The sequence below is a fragment of the Larimichthys crocea genome, chromosome VIII (assembly GCF_000972845.2).
Source record: "Larimichthys crocea isolate SSNF chromosome VIII, L_crocea_2.0, whole genome shotgun sequence".
NCBI lineage: Eukaryota > Metazoa > Chordata > Actinopteri > Sciaenidae > Larimichthys > Larimichthys crocea.
Window position 1 is genome coordinate 30,921,607 of NC_040018.1, and position 19,390 is coordinate 30,940,996.

At 41.8% G+C, this 19,390-nt stretch overlaps 2 protein-coding genes and 1 long non-coding RNA gene across 3 annotated transcripts; 2 read left to right on the plus strand and 1 right to left on the minus strand.

The window, feature by feature from the left end:
• The first annotated feature begins 515 nt into the window (after nucleotides 1-515).
• sh2d7 (SH2 domain containing 7) lies at nucleotides 516-6,957 on the plus strand. The gene is made up of 6 exons (XM_027281489.1): nucleotides 516-1,196; nucleotides 2,224-2,313; nucleotides 2,410-2,575; nucleotides 3,486-3,734; nucleotides 5,054-5,746; nucleotides 5,828-6,957. The coding sequence occupies exons 1-6, from the start codon at nucleotides 1,042-1,044 to the stop codon at nucleotides 5,870-5,872; spliced, it is 1,398 nt and encodes a 465-aa protein (XP_027137290.1). The 5' UTR covers nucleotides 516-1,041; the 3' UTR covers nucleotides 5,873-6,957.
• Nucleotides 1,077-9,627, minus strand: LOC113746329 (uncharacterized). The gene is made up of 4 exons (XR_003462748.1): nucleotides 9,564-9,627; nucleotides 5,608-5,733; nucleotides 2,025-2,110; nucleotides 1,077-1,186 (listed from the first exon to the last, which is right to left on the minus strand). It is a non-coding gene; the product is annotated as an uncharacterized LOC113746329 (long non-coding RNA).
• On the plus strand, nucleotides 9,618-17,674 carry LOC104935758 (ras-related protein Rab-11A). The gene is made up of 5 exons (XM_027281496.1): nucleotides 9,618-9,796; nucleotides 12,440-12,635; nucleotides 12,796-12,989; nucleotides 13,669-13,749; nucleotides 15,181-17,674. Exons 1-5 carry the CDS (start codon nucleotides 9,757-9,759, stop codon nucleotides 15,315-15,317), a joined length of 648 nt encoding a protein of 215 aa, XP_027137297.1. The 5' UTR covers nucleotides 9,618-9,756; the 3' UTR covers nucleotides 15,318-17,674.
• Nucleotides 17,675-19,390: the final 1,716 nt, after the last annotated feature.

Consider the following 19,390-nt stretch of genomic DNA (forward strand, 5'->3'; position numbering starts at 1 on the left):
AAATAAGCAACGCATAAGTGGCAACCTCCATGGCTGTGGTGTGAGGGTGGTCTGGATCGAGTCGTTAGATTGCCTTTGAATTTGGTTCAAACACTCATTGTCCCCAGATGATGAATCTTAATAACTTCCAGCATTCTCTCACTTTTCGTCTAACGGCACCTTGAGACTGACACTCAGTATTTTGAGCAAAGTGTCCTCCTAGATTGATTGCCACTGAATTTTGTTTAGACATTTATGGTCTCCAGAGGATGAATCCCAATGACTTCTGACATCCTCTGACTTTACATTCAGTGCCACCATGAGACTCACAATTGAGAATAATGTCTTGACAGATATTGGTTAGACTGGCATTAAACTTAGTTGAGACATTCATTGTCCTCAGAGGATGAATCCTAATATCTTGAACGATTTAACTTGCACCACTATGAGATTGATAGTTTGGGGATTTCAGTGAAGTATCCTGACTATTGGATGTCATTAAATCTGCTACAGATATTCAAGGTTCAAGGCTGACTTATTATTTAGCACCATTATAAGGTTGACATTCATCACTTTGAGAAAAATATCTTCATAAATAATGGATGGATTGAAATAGGACTTGGACAGACATTCATGTTCCCCTCTGGATAAACTGTAATAACTTATAGGGTATTTTGTCTCCACACCATGAGCAATACAAGTACACAGACAAATATCCATGTCCTTAGTCCCAGCATCAAGTCCAGTGGAATATGAGTGAGTTCATTGTAATTAATGCATTTAAAATTTACATGTGTTTACATTTATGTGACTGAGTCATTAAAGTTCAATCTGGGACAAGGAACACAGATAGTAAAATGAAACTGACGGTCAGATGAGAGGTAAAAGAGTCATTGGTAGATAAACTGAAACAATACCACCATTCAGCTGAGAGAGACGCCCAACAGACATAGTCAAATGAGGCCCGCCGTCTTCCTTTTGAGAGTCAAACGTCATCCGGACAGAGAGTATGCACGGTGCTCTGTACCACAGCTCTGTCAGCTCGTGACAAACGTGTAAAGGATGGAGAAGAAGAAGCCAAATGTTGACCTCCACATGGAGGCCTCAGAAGGAGGCCTGAAGGAGCTGGTGCTGAGGTGGTTCACCGAGACGCAGGCGCCGCTTATCCTCAACAACGGGAACTTCCCAGACTGGTTTCAAGGCTTTGCTGCGAGAAAGTAAGCAACATAAAAACAAGTTGAAGTAAATGTTTAACCTGTTTTGACTTTGTGGTTTTTTATTTAAATGTATTTCTACAGAATACTGTAGATATTTCTACCATCAACATCCTCTACCAGTGTTTGTTTATCTGCTGTAGCTACTGAGGACAATATGAGGCAACTTAATCAAGTATTTCCATTAGATGCAACTTCATTATTCTACTGCAATCCAGAGGGAAATATCTACTACAATTATGACAGTTTTAGTGAGTACTTACTTTAGTTACACTACAATATGACAGTTTTAGTGAGTACTTACTTTAGTTACACTACAATATGTGAATTAAAAGTTATAAAATAGCTTAAATTAGTTAAAATTCTGTTGCATCTGTATCCAATACTATGTAAACACTTTAATGTAACATTCACAGGAGCCATTTTTTTCAGCATAATGAGTACTTTTACTTTAGATACTTTAAGTACATTTGCTAATAATGCTAAGATTTATTTATTTATTTTACATATCTTTTTATTGGGTTTTTGGTTTTACGTACCCATCTCGATGTTTTTAAAATGGTATTTTATATGCTAATTGCAGTATTTTTCTATGTAAATATGACTTATGCTTTTTTCCAGTTCATTTTCCAGTTAGGTATGAAACACAGTCACTTTGTGATGAAACCAGTTTAACTGTGACATAGGTCAAGATGAGTCATAAAGTTTGCTTACGTTAGCATCAGCATCTACAGCAGCTACATCCTGGTGCCTTGTAACAGGATGTAGCTGTGATGCAAAACTGCTGACCTGAGTTAGGGTGTGTTTTGTTCCCCATGAGTTAAAACTCACCATAACTGTTATGAGTTGATTCCGATCAGTCGGTCTGATGGGAACCATGGTCATAGTTGACATTAGCAGATCTTTGTTTTCTTGGTCTGTGAGTGAATACAAGAGATACTTGTTGGACAGAGGCTTTATAACATGGAAAGGATATTTATAAATCTAATTTGCCTGTATGACTGTTTAATTGGTTGCGTCTCCACCCCAGGGACACGGAAGATCTGCTGAGAGATAAAACTCTGGGCTGTTTTCTCATTCGCCTCAGTGATAAAGCCATCGGATACATCCTGTCATACAAGTGAGGCAAATCAAGTCTGTTTGACATCGTTCCAATTGCTTATTTACCTCCTTCATTCACCGGCTGTGTATCCCCCCCCCCCCTCTCAAAAAAAAGGGGCAATGACAGGTGCCGCCATTTCGTCATCACCCAGAATCAAGATGGACAGTTTGTCATATCTGGAGACTGTCAGACCTACGGCAGTCTCACAGAGCTCATAGAGCACTACAAAGTCAGCCCCATCCAGCCGTTTGGGGAATACCTGACCTCCAGCTGTTATGAGGTGAGGCGACAGGAAGTTCCATTAACTCATAAACATATGTACCCAGAGGATTATCTATTTATTGTAAAGGTTAAACTTTAAATGTATTCACTGGTGTAATGATTTTTACCCATGCTACAGGCTCTATGTCTGTCCACCAACTTTGTTCGGACTGAAATTTTAACAACTATTTAAATAACTACCCTGACATTTGGTTCAGACATTTATGGTCCTAAGAGGATAAATCTTAATGACTCTGGTGGTTCATTGACTTTTCATGTGGCGCCACCAGCACAACAAAGTTTTTTAACTTTCCAGTAAAACCAGAGGAACAATCGAAAGCCTCCTGAGTCCTGAAGGATTACAGCTGAAATGCATCAGTGACAACCAAGAATAAAAGACCAGTATGTAGGATTTAGTGTTAGCCTGGAGCAGTAGTTGCTGATTGCAACCCCTTGCTTCACCCTTTCCGTCATCTCTTCTTTACTAGAGAGCTACTAGAGAGCACTTCACAGCCACGGAGGGTACTGCTTGGGAAGAACATACAGTGAATAGAGCTACATCTTATCCACAGTGTGTATAAGATTAGGCTATTTTTATTCACTGGAGTTATGGAGTTATGATTTTTACCCATGCTAGATGCCCTAATGTCAGTCTGGCAGTTGGTTCACCAGTTTCATTGATGGAAACTGTAACAACTATTTGATAAATTACCATGACATTTGGTTTAAGACATTTATGGTCCCAAGAGGATGAATTCTAAAGACGCTAGTGGTTCCCTGACTTTTCAATCTTCAACTACCCAGTAAAATAGGAACAATCCAAGGCCTGAGTCTTCAACAGAAGGTTTACAGCTGAAATGTGTCCGTGTCACTGTGGTATACCAATGAATGGCTCATGGGAGAATCATCTAGTGTGTTGTTATTTTCAGGTAGACACGGATGAGCTGTACGATGTGGTGAACTACAAGACCAAAAGGACGTCCGGGGTTAGTGTCCAGGCTATGCGGACTCTGTGGGACTCAAAAAGTGATCAACACAGTGACCATGGCAATACTCCAAAGATCCAGCAGCAAAACGATGCCGTGACGCCGTCTCCTGCACTGCCGCCTCCTGCACTGCCGCCTAAATCCAGAAAGCTGACGGGAGCGGTGTCTGTCGACACGGTGTCCCTCTCACAGGTAAGATGAAAATGAGAACTGAATCTATTATTAGTGCTTGTTTGTTGAAGAATTGTCCTCTATGCAGAGACGCAAGAGATTTTAACAGGTCTAAGTCAATCTCAGAACTCATCAACTATCATCTGATGATGATTTTGCCTCTTGGGGCAACGGCCATCTATCCGGGCTTCTGGTGTAGCTTCAGTGGATGTCCAGATATCGGATATCTAGCCAAGACTTCCTCTTCTGTTTACAGAATGATTAGCAACATGAGGCACATTCTGGCTAATCTCTGTCAGCACATATCAGCTTATGAATGCAAATTGTCATAAGATGATAGCCGATGGGTTCCAGATTGGATTTTGGCCATTATGTTCCTCATTTGCTCACCACATGGACTGTTTACCTGCATGCAATCAAAGCCTGCTCAAACACGATTGGTCAATACAAAACCAGAACTAGGAAACCAAAGAGGAACGCTACCGTGTCGTATCTGCATTCATATGCAGATATCTGTTTATAGAGGTTAAATCTATCTGCATTCATATGCAGATATCTGTTTATAGAGGTTAAATCTATGATCTGTATGTTCCTTCACTTCACTCTAGGTCAAACCAGCACAGTTTGATGTTCATGAACTTACATGAAACTCTTTCTTTGTGCACACAAATAAACAGTGACAGCAAAGATCACGACAGAAACCAAAGAAACCAAACCCAAAAAAGGTTAATGAATCTGTCTGAGATAGAAGTTCAATGGTCAGGTTGGGTCATAAGGGAGAGAGATCTCAGTTTATTTTGCATTAACAAGAGCAAACACTGAGTTCTGCCAGTCCAACTTTTACATTTAGTCATTTAGCTGACGCGTTAATCCAAAGTGACTTACAGAGAAGGGAAACAATGAAGGTACAGTGCAAGAAGAAAGTATTAGTGCAGCAAGTACTGTGACAGTTCTTGAAGGGGTAGGTTTATCGTGTCCAGTTGTTGGTACTGTTGTAGATGAGGTCCCCACTGAAGAGCTAGAGGTCTTCAGGAGGTTTTTGAAGGTAGAGAGCGCTGCTACAGGTAGCCAGTGGAGCTTGATGTGACCTTTTGGGTTATTTTAACCTCATGCTCTCAAAAGCTACAAGGCTTCATTGACAAAAATGGTAATTTTATCTCGAAGAACACAGCTTTTCTGGCCGACCCCTGCCTCGATTTGTTAGTTTGTTTGAGTTATTGTTTGACCGCTGTTTTAATACATTAATACTACAATGAATCAACCAAAAATGTCATGTTTGGACCACATGCGGAGCTTGTTTTGTCATCCATGCTCTCATTGTTCTGGTTCCTGTCCTTCAGGTTGTACCTCCAGTGCCAAAAAGAGGCTTCCCTCTGGGCTTTTCCCTGAGTGGATCTTTACCCGAGACAATGTCACCTTCAAGTGAACCACAGACCGACCCAAACCGACCAGAGAGACTTGGAGGAAACACAACCCCAGTGCTAATGTCTGATAGAGACTCAATTAACACGACCAATAAGAGCTATCCAGGTGATCTTTGCCCACCAGGGGTGACATACTCAGAGCTGACCCCGGTGGAGGGCAGAAGCAGATCTCTACCAAAACTGAACAACAGCAGCGGGGAGGAGGAAGAGTACTCCAACTCTCTTAATCTCAGTACACACTCCTTCACAACATCATCAGCATCTCATTCACCCAGTCCTGTGAAGAGGGTCACCTGTCATACCTACTCCCTCCATGAACCCAGAGACAATTCCAAGCTGAACAGCTCCAGGTCAGAACAGCAGGGCGACGATGTGGAAATACTGAGGTCCAACCCGCTGTACCACACCTCCGAGGGGCCCGGAGGGAGTTCAGCAGTACAGCAGGGAGGCAGCATGTATGCCGAGCTTACCCAGAGGCCAGCGCCCGCCGGGCTGTCTGACAACACCTATGAGCAGATCCCCGGGGAGGCCGCCACCGTCCAAGGAAACACCTACGAGTCGCTGGAGGACATGAAGTCCAAGAAGGCCAAATCCACCTGGGGCAAAAATGTAAGTCATGAATGATCAGAGTGGAAGTTCTGAAGAGCAGAAATATCTCATTTAACATCTTTTCTTTGTTTCTGTTTGCAGAATATGAAATGGAAGAAATTCCTTCCTGATTACATGAAGAAATAAAAGTGACACAAAGGACTGGGCATCAACTGTTTAGATATTTTGTTAAATGAGACAGAAATTAGTATTACAGGCGGATTCCTTTGATGATAACATTTTATGACGTGAGAAAGTGTAGTTGTGTAGTTGTGTAGAATTCAGACCGTTTGGGTTATTTAAAGTGTGGCTGTATGAGGTACTGATCCATAGTCAGTGTATTACCTACAGTAGATGATGGTCAACATGCCCCCAGGCGGCCCGGAGACTAGCATGAAGCTAAGAAATGTACTACTGTGAAAGGGGGCAACTTCATTGACTAAAACCATAATTTTGCGGGATTAGTCCACCACTGCCTCGTTCCTCTGCAACTAACATTAGTTTGGATCCCAATTAATGTGTTAAAACGGCGGTCACACAATAACTCAAACAAATTAACGAATCGAGGCATGGGTTTATTACTGTTTTTGTCAGTGAAGTCTTGTAGCTTTTGAAGAGAATATAGGTCACTATAAAGGCTTCAGTTTCCTATTGAAATTTTACATTGCAGAACACTGGAGTTGCAGGTCCGCAGCAGTTGTTAGTTGTTGCTGATCGAGGCAATGGTAGACCTGCAACTGCTGCGTTTTGAGCGGTAAAATTATAGTTTATGTCAACAAAGTCCGGTGGCCCTGGATAGTGCCAAATTACCACAGTTTCCAATGAAAAAGCAGTTTGACATCAAGGTTAAGCAGTGAAAATCTCTCTAAATATATCGCACACTTAGATCGATAATGATTCTTGAAGGCTTGCCTTCCTTTAGGTTGCTAAAATATGTTTTGTTGCGCCCATCCACAGCAGTACATTGATGAGCTTCCATCCTGTTTGGGATGTACTGACTGCCGTCTACTGTAGGTATCAGTACCTCATACAACTACACTCGAAGAATCTCTTTAAACACTGTAACTCTATTTGAATCCAGCAGTAGTTATCATGTCTATTATGGCGATTTTCCTTTAAATTTAAATTTGTTTAGGATATTTTGTAAATTTTAGAACACAAGTTTAATGAATGTACATTTTCTTTCCATTATTATTATTATTATTGTTGTTAGTAGCAGTTGTGACATTAAAGTTCTGTATTTGGCAATTTGTTCATTTTGTCGTTTAATCTTCTCAAAATTCACTTTTTAAATGTATCTCCGTACAAACATGTAGAAAGAAAATCATCGCTCACTGTCAGCATTCCTTATATTCATGTTTACCATTGATTTATTTATGGATCTATTAAAAAACAGCGCTGCACACAGCACACAACATTTTCAAGAGCAGTGCAAACAGGAACAATTAATTACTTTCCACCACTCATATGGCAGCTGTGACATTTAATGGCAAGATGTTTGACAGGAAAATGAGTCGGAAATGTTTTTAATTAATGTCAAGAAGAACATTATGTCGGCCTGTGCTGCAGTTATATTAAATATAATAAATAAATAACAGTCCACAGGTGGTATGATGTGAGAACACACCATCCCACAGTGGCTCACAGAGGTGTTTTTAACTTGAACAGTCGTACTTTTCATCGTCGAGTGTTCTTCATGAGGCCCGGTCCAGCCCAGAGCCTCCCTGCTCCTCAGGATTTTCTCTTTATCTGAGACTCCCTATTTCCTACAGCCCCCAGCTCAGCTTTGTTAGTCTGCAATTATGAGTCAGCTCATGATTAAAAGCTTTATTACAATACTTTTTATGTGAAGTTTTCTCATCGACCGTGTCCACCCTCAGTTCCTGGTGTACAGATGTTCTCCACAGATGTCTCAGGATGGTCACTGATCGTTTTCTGTCCAGTTCAAAGACGTTGGGACTTCACAAATGTTTCCTTCGGGGTCATCGGGTTCGTTATCAGCTGAATTCATTAATTAATTTGCACATTTGTTTGTGATGTTGTCGTGTTAGTTGAACTTTTCACCACAGTATCAAAGGACTTCATGTTCTTCTCCATCGTCTCTCAAACGTGTGCCCATGTGCACACGAGTAAACACAGGTTTCTGGTTCTGGTTCTGCAGCAATATTCAAACATCGTGATGCAACAAAAATTTGTTATTCTGGGATGCATGTTTTTCTCTCCCTCATACTGTTGATCCCTGCCTTTTAAGGGTGTAAACAGGATCATATCACTACATACTTGAACATGTAGCTCGGAGTGATGCTGCAGCTACAAGGCAATAAACAAAACAAACTGAATGCAATTATATAAGAATACAAGATATAATTAATGTGAAATTAAATCAAATAAAGTTTAAAATAAAAAGTATGAAAGAGAACTAAATATAAAAAATACAAATATGCGCAAATACTGTATGTATGACCAACATCACTGGTTTGGATCGGCCACTGTGATCAACAGCTGGAAACAACATTACTCTGTGAAATACCTGCTCATTATAATTTACCACTGTCCACTGTTTACATTTAGTCTGCTGTACATAGATATGTATATACTGGGCTCTAAATTAACTTTTTTGATCACCAGCCAATGTGGCAGGTAAGTTTCGAAAGTTACCAGCCAAAATTTCCACTAGTCACATTTTTTCCCATGCAAAAAGACAGATTATGAGAGCCAGATCATTTTATTAACTAAAGCTTTAAATCAATCTTACAATGAAGTTGTGAATGTATATCCAATTAAAATTATTACAATAAAATTAAACTTACATACAAAATTATCTTAACATTTCATTAACCCTTACATACTAATCAGGGTCTAATATGACCCCTTTTTTTTGTACATAACAATAAAATAAAAACATTAAAACTTTTCTTTTTAGATAGAAATTTGAATATTTATCTTTATGTGACCCTGAATATACAAAAATGGAAATATTTTACAACTTTCTAAACATGTTTTAGTTGCAGATAATGCAGAAAATATCACACACAATTATGTATAGAAAGACTAATTATGATGACTGATTATGTATTATGTATATGTATAGATGTAAAGTTTCAATGATTTTATGAAGATTAGGAAATAAATACAGAAAAGAATGTAGAAAGTGTGTATATATATATATCTCTTTTGAATGTGTATATAGTTATTTTCTATGTTTTTTTTATGTTCATGTCTGCGCCTACTTGTCATGTTCTTTGTTAAACTGTATGTACAATTGAGAGCACAGTGAACCGGGGTCAAAGTCCTCGTGTGTGTACACACACCTGGCCAATAAAAGGGCCCTCATATTAAAATGAGCTCGACAGCCCTCCTTTAAATGAAATCAAACGCAGGAATCCTCAAACTTTAAATTCTTTTAAACAGCTGATCACTGGTTACCAGTGGTAACCATGAAAACATCAGAATTATATATAGTATACTATATATATGTATATATCTTACACAATCTTACACAATATTTCTTACACTATGGTCACTTTACATTACAATACTCTTTTACAATACTCTTTTTATACATCATGCCACTTTTATCCTCAGTACCTGTCTTGAAGGTTGATTGTTTTTCATGTTTATTGTAGGTTATAGATGTTTCTGTTTGTTTATTGTGTTGTTGTTTTTTTTTTGCCTTTTCTACTTTTTTCTAATTCTGTAGTGTATGCTACACATTCCTCTGCTGCTGTAACAAGTACATTTCCCCGTGGTGGGATCAATAAAGTATATTTAATCAAATCTAATCTAATGTAATCTAATGTAATCTAGTCTAATCTAATCTAACTGGACCGGTACCCACTGGTCTGCTGGTGCAGTTCCCTCTTCTGGTCGCGGGGTGGCGCTGAGTCTCGCTCGTGTCGTCTGTCAGAGAAGAAGAAGAAGAAGAGCTCACGGAAGTAGGGCTTCCCGTTGTTGCGGTAAAAACAGCTGATCTCCGTTAAATTCCGTTAAACTCCGGTAAATCTTTGGACTGACCGTTTCTCAGCAGGACGATGGGCACCAGAGACGACGAGTACGACTACCTGTTCAAAGGTAACCCGGCGCTTTCTTCTTCTTCTGCTGTCGCCGCTGATTAGCCGCCAGGCTAATGCTAACCGCCAACCTTTGTGTGCTCGCGCTGCTTTCACCGGGTTTTACCGGGATTACCGGGCCGTGTCAGCGGGCTCAGGTGAACTGTGTGACTCTAAACTAACCGTGTCTGAGCCGCGGAGCTGTCACCTGCGGCCGATCCGCCGCGTCGCGCTCCGTTATCTCCGGCTAGCCGTTAGCCGCTAGCCTCGCGCGGACACACCTTTACCGTTAACCGTTATTACGTCATCACCGACACACGAGACAACCGACCGACACGACTGGAACAAAACACGCGGATGTTTTAATCTGTGTTTGTTTTTGTTTTTTAACACTGAGCCGCTCACGAGCCCAGCGCGTGTGAGCGCGTGGTTATTAAACCCGAGGGTCGCGGGTTCGAGTCCCGCGGGTTCGAGCCCGGGGGTTCGAGTCCCGGCTCCCCCGAAGATCCAAACACCGAGCTGCGACACTTCACTGTGTGTGAGGAAGGAACACGTCATTATGAAACATTAATACAAATATTAATTAATGTGACAAACAGCTGACTGATGTTTACATCCTGACACTAACTTATTATAACACAGCTGCTCTTCTACAGTCAAGTCTTATTACCAGGGTTCCCACGGGTGCTTGAATTCCTTGAAAATGCTTGAATTTCAATTCAGTGTTTTCAAGGTTGTGAAAATGCTTTAAATTTGTGTGATGTCTATTTGTCACTGTTATTGCGCTATGGTAGTTACACAATACACCGCTCACAAGCTGAGAAGACAAGCCAGTTCACAATTAGTTAGAAATCAAAACAGTCAATCTACCACCATATGAAATAATGCTAATTAGACCCATATTATTATGCCATACAGTGGCACCGCTGCGCTTCCCATGACCATCATGGCAAACACAACTAGTAGGCTACCTATTTAAAGGTGCTGGAAAAATGGAAAAACTGGTGCTTGAAGGTGCTTGAAGGTGCTTGAATTTGTTCATGAAAAAGGTGTGGGAACCCTGTGTTATGCATATATTATACATGTTATGGGAATTCCTAAAGAAAAACTCTTGAATAAGGAGGACTGGTTCAAAGTATCAAAGTTTAATTTATTATTCTTGTACAAGAAGCAGCTTTAACAGTTTAACACACAAAGATGGTTACAGAGAAAAGGCTCCTCGAGGAGCTCTAACTGTTGGTTCTTATACATTTTTAAATGGGCTGTCTCGGACACCTCCCACCTGATACAGGTAATAGAACATGCTCAGTAACGAGCATTATGTTTCATATCCACATGGTACTCCCCTAGTCTGTCTCTGTAACCTTGTACTATTGGTTTATAATTATCTCTGTCTCAAATATGCCGGACTGCTACGACGACCTGATTTCCCTTCAGGGATTAATAAAGTCATATATCCATCTAAACATCTACAGGCTGCTGCTCCACCATGTAAGCAGGAGATCTAGCACAGCTCCTTCATTCCAGCAGCCGACAGCAGCATGACTTCATCTATAGATTAGTGACTCATTTCTGATCCACCTGCTGTGACCGTGTGATCCTTTTTAAAGGTCCAGTGTTCAGGATTTCAGTGGTGAAGTTGCAGATTGCAACCAAATTAATTCTCTCCCACGTCTAACCCCCGAAAATCCACCAGGCACCACCGCGGTCGGCGTGGTGATACACGCCCGTTCTAGCAGTGTTTCGAAACCGCGCCGGCTCCACCGCGGAAGACACAGCACAGAGAATCTGGTGGATTTTCAAAATAAAACTCCTCCGTGCAAACTGACAAAGAGAAACAAATGAAGCACGCAGCATATTCACACATGTAGAAGCAAATTTAGAAGAACGTGAAGCAGGAAAATGAGCAAATCTGAGCAAGTCAACAAGTCTTCTACTGAAATACTTCAAATCTTACACACTGGACCTTTAATTTAAATAAGACATGCAGGTTAGGTGAAGACTCTAAAATGCTCACAGGTGTCAATGTGAGTGTGAATAGTCATCAATCATTTTGATGTTCTGTGGTTTTATTTAATTCTGATGAAAAGCTTCATCACAGTTTGTGTTTTATCTTATTTTTTAACCTGAAGCGTTTTCTTGACCCTCGGTGTACGACAGCGTTCCTCACAGGTTGTTTGCAGATCAAACGTCTTTCTGTGTTTCGTTCCGGTTCAGTTTGTTCGTGACGTCGTCGTGTCACTCAAACAACTTCCATCATCTCTAAAGAATCTGTCTGCGTACACGCGACAAAACAAGACGAAAACAAGAAATCTCACTAACCGTTAAAGTTGGGAGGCGTTTGCTTTCGATATTCAGTAACGCTCATTCTCAAATGGTCGCCAGTGACTACCGTTACCCAGACATGCTCAGGTTTGATTCTCCAGCAGCTACAAGACAACAAACAGAAAGAATACAAGATTTAATTAATGTGGCGCTGATCGAATAAAAGTAGAAACGTGTGCATGTTTTATTTGAGAAAATAACTTTGATCGATTTTTAAATTAAATCAAATCAGTCAACTCGTTGTTGCGGCTTTAATAATCAATAACAGATATTTTAATTTCATCATGAGGTGAGATCAGGAAGTTCATTACCATGTTTTTCTCTCTCCGCTCTGTTTCAGTCGTCCTCATCGGTGACTCGGGCGTAGGAAAGAGTAACCTGCTGTCCCGCTTCACCCGAAATGAGTTCAACCTGGAGAGCAAGAGCACCATCGGGGTCGAGTTCGCCACGCGCAGCATCCAAGTCGACGGCAAGACGGTGAAGGCCCAGATCTGGGATACGGCCGGCCAGGAGCGCTACCGTGCCATCACGTCAGCGTGAGTACGGAGGAGGAGGAAGAATAATATCTGCTTTACAAACACCAGCCAGTTAATTTCTTTTAGTATATCCTGTAACGACAACATGCTGATGCGTTAGAGGCTGAAACCAGGTTACCAAAGTGCTCATGATGATGACGATGATTGTGTGACCATGCAGGTATTACCGCGGGGCGGTCGGCGCTCTCCTGGTCTACGACATCGCCAAACATCTAACCTACGAGAACGTGGAGCGCTGGCTGAAGGAGCTGAGAGATCACGCCGACAGCAACATCGTCATCATGCTGGTGGGCAACAAGAGCGACCTGCGTCACCTCCGGGCCGTCCCCACCGACGAGGCGCGAGCTTTCGCTGGTGAGAACGTTACGTTTTTTTAACCTAACAGAAAAACATTTTTATGAATCTATATCGATATATCACCGGAGGATGCTGGATGCCGATGTCAGGGAGATAGATCAGCTGATATCTTTTAAATAAGTAAACACACTCGGATGTTAGCGGACTCACCGTGTGGTCAAACTTCTTTTCCTTCATGAGTTTTCTGAAGTCGTGTGACGGAGCTCTGGGTGTCCACAGACGGCTACAGGTGGAGGTTGTCACCAAAACACAGTTTGATAAATGTTTCAATCTCAAAAGTTACAAAAATAAACTCCAGGTCAGAATAAAATCTCCAGGTCTCTCCTCCAGAAGCTCCCCGACACTCAGCAGCTGTCTGTGGGCGAGCAGCAGCAGCTCCGTCCCTCCACCTCCACCCGCTGCATATTCACACCGCCCCAGTTTGTAACGGCTGCATTACACGGCACGTTTGTACGCAAAGTTTCCGTCTCTGCATCTTTGCATTGACTCATCTACTCACACAGAAAGTTTCACACATCGTTTAATGATAAAATTCAGCCTGAGCTCAGAGTAGAGATTTAAAGTGATGAATCAGATCTGATGTTTGTCTTTCAGTGCAGACGCGTCACATGACGCTCTGCTGTCTGTGGAATGTGACGTGTTTCAAATTAACGTGTTGTCCGCCTTCGCTCTGCAGAGAAGAATGGTTTATCTTTCCTGGAGACGTCGGCTCTTGACTCCACCAACGTAGAGACGGCCTTCCAGACCATCCTGACAGGTTCGTACTGAGTCTGTCCACGTCACGTGATCAGCTCCACTGAACACAGCCTTTATTATCTGCTGTCCGCTTTACGACGGGGAAGTCAGGTGTCGAGTGAACTTCTGTTGCCGGGCAGAGATACAAACAGACCACAGGATTATCTCTGTTGCATAATGTCGTCTGATTGGCTTATCTCTGAGGAGTGGTTTGTCCTCACGACTGCAAAGATTTAACTTTTATTTAGTTCAGTCTGACGGGATGAAGACGGCTCAGCATGAAGCCTTCGTGTGGTCAAAGGATCATTGATTCATATAAAAACTAATAAGAGTCAAAGTGACGCTGTGATTTCTCTGATGGCCAAAAAATCCCATTTTAAAAAGACCAAGACTAGTGCCGACCAGTGCAGACTAGTAAAGACTAGGAAAAACTAGTAAAGACCAGGGCAGACTAGTAAAAATTAGTGCAGACTAGTAAAAACTAGTGCAGACCAGTGCAGACTAGTAAAAACCAGTGCAGACTAGTAAAGAACAGGGCAGACTAGTAAAAACTAGTGCAGACCAGTGCAGACTAGTAAAAACTAGTAAAGACCAGTGCAGACCAGTAAAGACCAGTAAAGACCAGTAAAGACTAGTGAAGACCAGTGCAGACTAGTAAAGACCAGTGCAGACTAGTGAAGACCAGTGCAGACTAGTGAAGACCAGTGCAGACTAGTAAAGACCAGTGCAGACTAGTGAAGACCAGTGCAGACTAGTGAAGACCAGTGCAGACTAGTGAAGACCAGTAAAAACTAGTAAAGACCAGTGCAGACTAGTAAAGACCAGTGCAGACCAGTAAAGACTAGTAAAGACCAGTAAAGACTAGTCATGTTTTAGCCCGTCTCTAAGTACTTTCTACTTTCTGCTAACTGAAGGAGGAATTAGTAAATTTGTCAGGGACTATTTTCAGCGGCGGATGAATCCACATTTGGTGGATTAGTATTTGTAGCTGTGTGTGTGTTCATTGATGATTTTTCAAGAAGAAGTCAGGCTGTGATGAACGAGATGGTCGATACTTTTACTGTGAATAAAAATAAAAAGGAAGTGAACAGAAGACGCTCCGTAATTCAGGCGAACGTCGTCGTCAAACTTCATAAAGTCACATGATGCTCACAGCTGACGTCTCATTGGATGAAGCTCGTTAAATTTAAAAATCTGATTTTTATGAAATCCAGTTTTAAAAACATGAATCTGATTATTTATTCTGAGCTGACTCTGTTTGAATGGTCGATGTTTCATTTGCATTAATTTGAGTCTCTGACTCGTTTATCACGCCATGATCTGCTTCCTGTCGCCCATACGAGGAAACAGGAAGTCCCTGTGTTTGTCACGTCAGGCTCTCACTGTAATGTCGTCTCCTCCCTCTCTCCCTCTCTCCCTCTCTCCCCCTCTCTCTCCCCCATCCTCCCATCAGAGATCTACCGTATCGTCTCCCAGAAGCAGATGTCGGAGCGTCAGGAGAGCGACATGTCGCCTAGCAACAACGTGGTCAACATCCAGGTCCAGCCCACCGAGAACAAACCAAAGATGCAGTGCTGTCAGAACATCTAGCCCGGCTCGTGGATCTGCTGCTCCTCCCCCGTTTTCTCCCCCCTCCCCTCCTCTCTCTCTCCTCCCCTTAGCTCACGCCTCCTCACCTCCTCCCTCAGAAAATAGACTGCCTGAGCGTACCGTGCGGCGCAGGAGGGACGAGCCGCGGCTTCTTGACGCCGTGACCCCGAAACCCTGCACCCGATCTGTACCTGCCTCCCCCTCTCCTCCCCCTCTCCTCCCCCCCTGGTAAATATATCCCAGTATAAGACGTCACCGCGTGGGGCGGCCCCCCTCCTCCTCCATAAGCAGTTAGGCTCCAGCCGGACAGCAGGCAGCATTTCATCACGTTAGATTTCATTACTGTAGATGCGCTGACATGTCACGAAAATGTCTTAATATATGAATGTGATTGTTTTTCTCTTCAGACTTTGTGCTTCTGTTGATTCCTCCACATTTTTTATGACCTCTCTCTGTCTCGTATCATATCTACGACTCGGTATATGAATTTAAAGCACATCGACGTCGCTCTGAAGTGTATTCCTGTAAACAAGCTTCTCCTCTTTTAGTGCAATGTACTGTTTGTTTTTTGGGAACCATGTGGATGTATCGAGCACGGCGTCGACGTGGACGCGCTCCGCTCAGTGTCGCGCCTTTTTTCGATCTGATTGCTGTGAATACGCCGCTCGTGAACCGCAGAAACTTTGTTTTTTTTTTGTTTTCGTTGCTTCAGTTTATCGCGCGGCGGGAAAAAGTCGGGCGTCGAGCTTGCATGTTCGCGCGCAGCCTCGCCGTCGTCGCTGGGTTCACGGTGAGGCGGCGGGTTCGGGCCCGGCTTTGCATGGCGTGCTCTGCCGTGCTGCATGTTTTTTTGTTTTTTAAAGATCAGGTGAAAGACTCTGTGGAACACTATCATCACCTCGAGGGGTGAGACATTTTTAGGCTCCCGTAACATTTGGATCCTGGCGTCGAGGTTCTGCTGATCCGATTGTCCAGCTTGCGTTCATCTTTCCACATATTTGACTACAACTATGCAGAAACTCGCACACGGATTTCTTTTCGTCTTAGTGCACTTCTATAGCAAATGAAGGAATAACTAAACCGCTATGAGTACCTGAGGTAGTATTCTCGTATGACATTCTTATGATACTCTAAATATTATAATCTCCTGTCGTCTTGCAGATTAAGCTTTGCATGTAACCACAGAAAGAATCGTAGTTAGGACGCACTGAGAAACGGAAACGGACGTTCACCCGCGAGGTCGGATTTCATGAGCGTGTCAAACTCTTGCACTGAACCTTAATCGTTGATGCTTCGTGTCTAGGATTAGATTTTTACTGCACATGGAGAATCTGGACCTCTTTCCTCGGATCGGACCGCTCTTTGTTTTTTTGTTTGTTTTTTTAACGATGGTGCCACTTTTCACAAAACGCCGAGCCGAGTCTCGAAAGTCTTTCCTTAAATCCTCGTTCAGACACGAGGAGTCAAGAAGAAACTGGAGGGATTCAGCCACATTCCTGCTCCACTTCAGGCCGCGGTGCCTCCTTCCTGTCCGATTAAGAAAAACGCCTCCTTCACCGCCATCGCACCTCCGCCTCCTATAACCCATAACCTTGCTCGCCACGTGCTGTGTCGTCCCGCCCTCCGTCACATTAAGCCTACGTACACCGAGCTGCCTCTGACTTCAACACAATGCATGGCTTTCTGTACGACGCCCGCGCGCCCACGTCACGTCGTACCGCCTTACGTAGCTGACATTGTCATAACTGTCCATGAAATCTGCCGAGGGGTTCGAGCTCGGCTCCGCTGAGAAGACGCGCTTCGGTCGCAGACGCCTCGCTAACAACCTCCTCGCTATAACTCCCTGAGTGTGTGTCTGTGTGTGTGTGCGTGTCTGTGTGTGTGTGCGTGTCTGTGTGTGTGTGTTCAGAGGCAGAGTAGACCTGTAGGTCTGGACCGAGCGAGCCTGGCTGGCAGTGCCAATGGCGTTTTATTGTTCGAACAGACGGCGCCGCCAGCCGAGCCTCTCCAGACTCACTCGCTGGCGATCCGTGAAGAAGAAGAAGTGATTCCTTTTTTTTGTTTGTTTGTTTTGATTTCTGATCCTGTTCATGTGATCCATTGTTCCGTGTTTTTTATTTGTGTTTTCATTTCTTTTTTTCTTTTTTTTACTATATTCTATAACTGACTGTAATTCCAGTGTAAACGTGTAAAAGAGTGAAATGATGTCATTTCAATGAATCCGGAGGGTTTAAATGTGAGAGGGGGGTCAAAATGAATGGTTTTATGTTTTGTACAGATTGATAAATTGTACAATTGTGTCTATATCTTAAGTTATCAGTTCATCTTAATAAAGCGCACCAGTCATAAACCTTTAACGAGCTCAATCACTGTTTAACCCTCACGAACTTCATATTCAGCCACCTCGTTAAGAATACATAATATTAAATTCATTATTATTCCTTTTAATTATGAGTAAGATAGCGTGAGTATTAGGTTCTTATTTTTGGAGAAGAAGACACATATACAGCCGTAATGATTTAAATATATCTATGATAATGTAACCACATAAAAACATTGCAACCATTAGACACCGACCTCACTGACACGTCCGCCTCTTCATCACAAAGATCTGCTGACCTCTGACCCTCTGTCAGCTCAGTACCGTCAATAGTCTAACACACACACAACACACACACACACACACCACACACACACCACACACACACACACACACACACAACCGACCTCTGTCTGACCTTTGTTTACCATATATGGCCCATGATGTTTAACTATGTCACTGTTTCGAGGTTCCCGTAGAGAGATTTATAAATATATAATATATAATGCCCCCAGGTTGTACATTTGTCTCAGGTAAATTAGCATAATTTAATTTATGATAATTATTCATATTCGGTTGCTGACATTAAAGTTACACAGAGGAAGCAGCCAGAGTAATTTAACTCCGTAACAGTCAAGTTCATAGTTGCAGTTCATGACAAACATGCGGCGCAGTCGACACTGAAGAAACATTTAAGTATGTTTCTAAAAATACAAAATTAAATATTAATCTGAAACTTCTAAAGAACGAATGTTTAGACCGTTAGATCGTAATTCATGAACATTTTCCACAATTTTTAAACATTTTATAGACAAAATGCTCGAGAACTGAATCAATGAAGTGAATTAAACTCTTAATTGTGCCTCCAGCATAGAAACTCCATCTATTAACTGTGACTTTTACTTTCTCACAAACACAAATGAATGAGCGTACTCACTTTGTGTGCAGTCTTTATCTCTATTTTCTCTTTAATTAGGACCAAACAACAAAGTCCTCTCCAGGAAGTGGCTGTGAAAGTACAGCAGCCATGAGATTAACTAATTAATCTGAACAACGTCCTGACGTGTGATTGGCCGGTCAGGACGTGACACACCTGAAAGGCCCCTCAGGTGTTTTAAGTTGTTGTGGCTGATTAGAAATTAGGATACTTCTGTTAGTACACGCTTCTGTGTAGTACACCGTGTACTGCCATTGTGCACTTACCAGTGATGATGAAGCGTTTTACTTCTTCTTCTTCTTCTGTGAACATTTGACTGCCAAAATATAAACATAAAAATATAAAACACATGTACAACTTTAATTTGTTCGTGTTCACTGCAGCCGTCAAAAGAAAATCGTAAAAAATGCTCAAAGGACCGAACAGAAATCGTAAAATTTCGGTCAAAAACTCTGAAAGGTTTTTACAGAGAAGTTTCTCAAATCATAACAATCAAACAACTTCAATAAAGTGACGATGCCAACTACACATTTCTAATGACAGAAAATTATTGTAATTTTACATACATTTGTATATAATTTAAAAAAGTAGAAATACTGTATAAATAATAATACATTTTATTTCATAGGTGCCTTTCTGTCACCCAAGGACACCTTATAATAAATAAAAGTAGACAGTAAATAACAAAAACAAACAAAAAGAACCATAAAAATCTAAATAATATAGTAATACTCAATAACAGATCATTTATAGTTTTTATAGTTATTTATAATGTCTGTTAATTTACAGTTTTCTATACAAACAAAACTTACATTT